Source organism: Polyodon spathula, unplaced genomic scaffold, assembly GCF_017654505.1.
Source record: "Polyodon spathula isolate WHYD16114869_AA unplaced genomic scaffold, ASM1765450v1 scaffolds_795, whole genome shotgun sequence".
NCBI classification, from domain to species: domain Eukaryota; kingdom Metazoa; phylum Chordata; class Actinopteri; order Acipenseriformes; family Polyodontidae; genus Polyodon; species Polyodon spathula.
The window spans coordinates 1-7,026 of NW_024472282.1; the positions used below are offsets into that span (position 1 = coordinate 1).

The 7,026-nt window shown below is 47.4% G+C and overlaps 1 protein-coding gene across 1 annotated transcript; it reads left to right on the plus strand.

Annotated features, from left to right (window-relative positions):
- Positions 1-64: 64 nt before the first annotated feature.
- On the plus strand, positions 65-7,020 carry LOC121308869 (zinc finger protein 385A-like). The gene is made up of 4 exons (XM_041241547.1): positions 65-287; positions 809-919; positions 2,541-2,706; positions 6,657-7,020. The coding sequence occupies exons 2-4, from the start codon at positions 809-811 to the stop codon at positions 7,013-7,015; spliced, it is 636 nt and encodes a 211-aa protein (XP_041097481.1). The 5' UTR covers positions 65-287; the 3' UTR covers positions 7,016-7,020.
- Positions 7,021-7,026: the final 6 nt, after the last annotated feature.

Here is a 7,026-nt window from a genome sequence, read left to right on the forward strand (position 1 = left end):
CCAGTCTAATCCAACTCTGCTATAAAAAAAATAAAAAAATAAATCAGCATTCTGTACCATTTATTGGGGTCCCTGCGAAATCCCTGTCGACGAATGGGGTTCCCCTCCACATTCCGGAATCGGGCTCCGTCATTCTCATTAGAGACAACGAGGCCACTAGCGATGAACAGAAAGGAAACCGTGACTCGTTCCCTAATCTCTGAGAAGGCATCTGCGCTGGTGTGTGTTCACGGAGGATCGTGAATGAATCTCAGAACACCCGTCTTGTATATCTTACCTCAAACCATGTGAGTGTGTATGTGTGTGAGAAGCTAATCCTGGGTTGTGCTGGCTTGCTTTCTGTCTGCGTGGGCAGAGCTCCAGCCAGGGTCAGTGCAGTTCCCACGGCCCTCTTGCAGCTGTGGGGAGCTGCGTACACAGTAATATCGTTGCAATCCCTTTGTGTTACCCGTGCATACATGAACTAAAAACATTTTTCATATAAAACTGAAAATCCACACATCATTCGACCTTTTCCCTGCAGTTCTGTAAAATCCTGGTTTCTACATTGGAGACACTGCAATTTCAAAACAAGCCGAACACATCTTCTACTGCAAATCAGAACAGTCCTTATTCCCATTTTAAATCAAAACTCGTTTTAGACTTCCGTTCTTTTTCCACAAAACTAGCTTTTTAATCGTAGTTTTTTTTTCAAAATTTTACAAATCTCATAGATTCTTTTATTTTGGGGCAGTATTGGATTACATTGCCAGTCCGGCTCCTCTCCTGACCGTTTCCACCCCCCCCCCCCCCCCCGTCTCTCCTCCAGATGGACCCGGTCCAGAAGGCAGTCATTAACCACACGTTTGGAGCCCCGCTGATCAGAACCAAGCGAGCAGTGATCTCCTGCAACGTGTGTCAGATCAGATTCAACTCTGAGGTGAGTGGGGCGACAAATTAAGCCATTTGCATGTTATTATGAGAAGCAAGGAATTGGTGCACAGTGCTCACTTCTCTTCCCCTTCCCGGTTAGTTAAGAGAACTTGCATTAAATATTTACGCCACTACAGTTTGGTTCTAGTTTTGTAAATTAAACAGGGGTTTGCCTCTTTGAAAATACATGGGAGTTAAAAGACTGGAGCTGAAAACACTTTGACAATATTGCCCTAGACAGCGTGATCCAGTAAAACCTGGGGAGGAGAGCATGAGAGGAAAAATAATAATTCAATATGCAACCCCTCTAGCCTAAATGTGCCAGAAACAGTCAAGGAGAATAGGATTGGTACAAAAATGGATCAGTTTCCAGTACGATAAATAAATCAAAAGAACACAAATCCACATTGGCGCAAGCATTTAGAAACAGAACCAGCACAGCCTGAACACCTACAATGACACACACAGCCCCTCAAGGGTTAAATCCGCCTGCCACCTGTCAGTTCAGAAGCCTCCTCTCCTTACTGGACCGGCACATAAACCAAGATGGGGCTCGGGAAACATTACCCTGGCAGCTTATTAAAAATGCATCAGGCTGTGCTGGAGCAGAGAGGAATGCCTTTGTCCTCCTCATCTCAAATGAGGACGGGGGGGGGGGGGAGAACGAGGACTCTGCACAGCTCACCTCAGCACTGCCCCAGACAGGGTTCAAGTATGCTCAAGATGCAACAGTAACATTGGACAGCCGCAATTAAAAGGACCATTTAAAGTCAAATGAGAATCTCATCTCTGCAGCCGCACGCCTGTATTACATTACAAGCACAGGCAGGTTGCCAGTTGCAGTTTGAAGGGCTTTGCTTGTTCTTTATTGATACTAGCAAACCCAGGAGTGGATCAAACTGTAAAAACGGGAGTCTTTTTTCCAGCCCTGAATTAGGAGATGGGGTGCTGACTCCCCTTCTGCGTTTAACTCTCCACAGAGCCAGGGTTTGATCACAGGAGAGGAGGAGCGAGGGAACACCTGGATCCCCAAATGAGAAACCGCTCAGTTTACCCTCGACTACACTACTGTGCGTTTCCCTCTGTCATTTAAAAAATAAAATTAAAAAGCCCCGAGACATATTTCTCTTCAAAAAAGGCTTGAAATTCATCCTCCTTCTCACTGCCTGACCTTATCAAGTTCAGCCGTGATTGACCAATGAATCCATTACATTGTTTTTATAGGAAAGAAAAACAAACAAACATTCTCTCTCCGTTCTAATGCCGCAAGCGCTGGTTTGTATAGAGTTACATTTTATTAAAAGATCTAAAGCTTGAAAAATTAAAAGAAATTAAAACAGAGAAATGGTGAAAACCTCAAGGAGACTTCACCCAGCCACTGCTGCTACAGGGGACTGTTTTCTGCAAGGAATAATTCACACATTCACCTCGGGGACTTGAATATTTCATAATGATTTATGTTCTGTTTCCTGGAAATGTATGTGTTTAGTTATACTGTTTGCTTTCCTATTAATTAAAAGCATTGGAAAGTGATAAATTAAAACTTGAACAGGAACAGAAGGTCTTTGTAGTGCACAGCGAATGCAGCAGCGATTCTGGTTATGTGCGTCTCTCTCTCTCTCTCTCAGAGCCAAGCAGAGGCTCATTACAAAGGAAACAGGCACGCCCGCAGAGTCAAAGGGATCGAGACCTCCAAGAGCCGGCCCAGGGAGAGCGACAAGCCCCTTCTGCCTGCCTCCACCCCCTCCCCCTCCCCTACCTCCACTAGCAGCCTGGGCGAGGCCAGCAGGGCAGGTGAGTGCCACTCAAAACTACTTCAACAAAGACTGTGGGTACTGAGATGAGTTTGAGCAGGATTGCAAACTCACACTTCGTATGTCTGCTTGACTCAGTTTCTCCTAGTCTCTAACACTGATGAAGGCACTAGCATTCGAGAAGGGAGATGCTTACCTTGTTGGCTCTATCTTGAGAACTCCTCCGCCTCCTGAGTGTCACTTCCCTCTTCAGCCAGTCCACTGGGTGCCACGCATCCCACTGCTGGCCAAACTCACCTTTAAGCCATATCTATGGAGCCTCTCCTCTCCAAAACAGCACTGACCTTTTTATCTGCATCTCAGGAGCCACTCTGCCTGCTGAACAAAACTTACCTTTTAAAATCACTGCGTCCATCAGCGCTCTGCACGCCGTTCCTCACACTGACCTTTTAATGACCGCTCTGCACGCCGTTCCTCACACTGACCTTTTAATGACCGCTCTGCACGCCGTTCCCCACACTGACCTTTTAATGACCGCTCTGCACGCCGTTCCTCACACTGACCTTTTAATGACCGCTCTGCACGCCGTTCCTCACACTGACCTTTTAATGACCGCTCTGCACGCCGTTCCCCCCACTGACCTTTTAATGACCGCTCTGCACGCCGTTCCTCACACTGACCTTTTAATGACCGCTCTGCACGCCGTTCCCCCCACTGACCTTTTAATGACCGCTCTGCACGCCGTTCCTCACACTGACCTTTTTATCTGCATCTCAGGAGCCACTCTGCCTGCTGAACAAAACTTACCTTTTAAAATCACTGCGTCCATCAGCGCTCTGCACGCCGTTCCCCCCACTGACCTTTTAATGACCGCTCTGCACGCCGTTCCCCACACTGACCTTTTAATGACCGCTCTGCACGCCGTTCCTCGCACTGACCTTTTAATGACCGCTCTGCACGCCGTTCCTCACCTTTTAATGACCGCTGACCTTTTACCTTTTAATGACCGCTCTGCACGCCGTTCCTCGCACTGACCTTTTAATGACCGCTCTGCACGCCGTTCCTCACACTGACCTTTTAATGACCGCTCTGCACGCCGTTCCTCGCACTGACCTTTTAATGACCGCTCTGCACGCCGTTCCTTGCGCTGACCTTTTAATGACCGCTCTGCACGCCGTTCCTCACACTGACCTTGTTAGCTCTATCTTGAGAGCAGCTCAGGACATTAGCATGCTTTACCAGACCTCTCTGTTTACAATGCGTCCCTATGCTTTGTTACAGTTTGTTTTTACTATGGTAAACAGTTACAGGTGCAGGTCTGTCACGTTTCAGACCACAGCTGCGGTGGAGCTGAGCGTGGATCTCGGACCGGCAACACAGAGCCGCGGGGCACAGACTCCGACACGACAGTGGCCCGTGCCTGCACTCCAGCTGTGTTATTTCACTTTGCTTTTATCCCCCTCCTCCTCCTCCTCACGCAGCCTTTGATCCCAAAGCCAGAGCCTGTTAAGAGCTGAATTAAACAGACGCCCTGAAAAAGGCAAAAGCGCAGCAAAAACCATCTGCAAAAATAACTCAAAAATGACCTAAAGAAAGCACAGGAACAGAACTGGGGAGACTTCTACTTAGCTGATCTACAGTTACTTTATTCATGTAGAGATTTACAGTGCACTGCTTTCATATAGCGATGGAACTAGGGTGGGAAGACGACTCCTATTGCACAACAGGAGTCCGATTCCCATCCCCGTTCCATTACGGGAGAGCGCTGCACTGGGAGATTAATGGGGGGGGGGGGGGGGGGGGGGGGGGGGGAATAAGACTCCTGTTGCACAGCAGTCATTCTATTACTAATGTATGATTGTGAGCACAGGCATGTTTTCGAAGGCGGACGTGGGAAGTCTATGCATTTGTATTGCGGCTTGATTTTGAATAGCAAAAATCCCCCCCCCCAAATTCCAAAACTCAGTAAAACCAGGAATGGATCCACCTGCTTTGCAATGGGATTCTCCTTCCTATCCCTGATCTATACTGCTCTTCAACTTGAAGAAACAGCCCAGCAGGGAAACTGTTAAACGCTGTTAAAATTAAACAGAGTCTTACCCTTTTACATGGTGAGCCTGTGGTTTGCACTGAACTGCAGAGAAATCTACTTGCTGCCGCATCGCTGGCACGCAAGGGAGCAGGCGGGCTCGGACAGCGTCAGAATGTTTTGTGCTGATTTCACAAGTTCTAAAATTATTTTGTTGTGTGTGAATGGCAGGATCTTGGCTAGGTGCCCACTGTTTATTTTTGTTATTTGGCAGCGCGATTTTAAATTCCTTCCAGGTTTTGCACACTCCATAGCAACGTGCTGTTTTGGAGAATCGCTCTTGAAACACAAACAGGTCATCGCCAGTGAGCCAGACATAGTTAGCAGCTTGTGTTTACCAATAAACATTTTAATTAAAACAACATGTGCCCTTCCCCCGTGGTGGCTCCCTCTAGCGGCTGGTTTGAGTACTGCAGCGATTTTAACACGGCTCAATTCAATTCTGTGTTTGAGCTGTGAAAGAATACAGAATAAACTAAGGAATTTAGCGAGGCCTGTTTGGCGTGGATGGTAGAATGGAGTCAGCTCTTCAGACAGAGTCCCTCCTTCGCTGTGGGGTGAAGGGATTCTAGCAGATTTTGATCTGGCACCCTGTGCAGGCTTGTCCTCAGTTTTAATTACTTTCATAAAACCTGAACAAGCCTCGGTTTTCATGTTGTAATCGTTTCGGCCCCCACATCCTTTCCTTGTTTCCTCCCCATGCTTTTTTCCTTAATGTTTCTCTCCCTCTCTCTCTCTCTAAGCCTCCCCTCTGTGTTTTGCATTGTACTTTATAACCATTTAAAAAAAAATAACTGTACAATGTACTGGCAATCCATAACAGAGGGATTGAAAAATAAATAGAGAATTCTCCTTAATGCGCGGCTTGTCATTAGGAAATACCCGAGGAACCTTAATGGATGTAATGCCTAGGGTTTAGTCTAGGGGTCTGTCTCTTTAGGTATTAGTGTAGCTCTTGGCATGTCTGAATTTAGCACAATGGTTGTATAGTTGCAGCTCACACAGTGACTCTGCTCCATTTTTAAAACAGCTGTAAAAACATCCGTTTAAACTTGAGGGGAGCGATTTAGATTTGTTCTTGACTCTTGTGTCAAACACAACAGCATAAAACCAGAGACCACAGTGATGTTACAGCTCTGCGAGCAACAGATACACACACAAACATTAGGGTGTGGTGAAAACCAAAAGCAGACAGGCATTTCTAATGCTAGTGCCTTCATCAGTGTTACTGAAACTAGAAGAAGCAGACCGCGTTTGGGCAAGCCTTCATCAGTGTTACTAGGCGTTTCTAATGCTAGTGCCTTCATCAGTGTTACTGAAACTAGAAGAAACCGAGTCAAGCAGACAGGCGTTTCTAATGCTAGTGCCTTCATCAGTGTTACTGAAACTAGAAGAAACAGAGTCAAGCAGACAGGCGTTTCTAATGCTAGTGCCTTCATCAGTGTTACTGAAACTAGACGAAACAGAGTCCAGCAGACAGGCGTTTCTAATGCTAGTGCCTTCATCAGTGTTACTGAAACTAGAAGAGACCGAGTCAAGCAGACAGGCGTTTCTAATGCTAGCGCCTTCAATGTTATTGAGGTGAAACTAGGACAATGCTATGCTGTATAATTCACGAGCACCACATTAAACTTTCAGCAGAGCCAGGTACGCTACAGCTTCATGGCTTGTTAAAGATTAATTAGCCCCGCCAACGAAGTGAAGCAGCGTCCAGTCTCTGAAATCGGAGTTAACCCTTCATGGGCTGGGGTCATTATAACAGCCAGACACCTTTTGAACAGGGGCCAGCAGTCAGAGTGTGCAATACAACCACCACCATCATCCAGAACCATCATTCACTGTTAGGGTTTGCTTTACTCTGTATAGAAATAAATACTCACAGGTTTGCTCTCCCTCTGTAGATTATCAGCCCCTCCTACAGATGGAAGTCTCCACCCCTGCTCCGCCTCCAGCTCCAGTTGCTCCGCCTCCAGTTCCGGAATCCCCAGTGCCGCTGCTGCCTTTGCCCATGCCAGGGGGCGCTCTCGTCTCTTCTCTCCCCTCCCAGGGGGGCTCTGCCGGGGCCAGAACCCCTCAACCGGACCCTGCAGGGGTCCCCAACGGCTCTCCCCTCACCCCCACCCCAGAATCTGAGGAGGAGAAGGCGAAGAAGCTGCTGTACTGCGCTCTGTGCAAAGTGGCCGTCAACTCCCTGTCTCAACTAGAGGCGCACAACAAGGGTGAGAGATACAGATCATTTCCCTGTTCTTACACTAGTTAGATCACACTCCA

Coding starts and splice junctions, on each gene's coding strand:
- LOC121308869 (XM_041241547.1), top strand. CDS start 809: ATGGACCCGGTCCAGAAGGCAGTCATTAACCACACGTTTGGAGCCCCG. Junction 920..2,540: donor AGATCAGATTCAACTCTGAG/GTGAGTGGGGCG, acceptor TCTCTCTCTCAG/AGCCAAGCAGAGGCTCATTA. Junction 2,707..6,656: donor GGGCGAGGCCAGCAGGGCAG/GTGAGTGCCACT, acceptor CTCCCTCTGTAG/ATTATCAGCCCCTCCTACAG.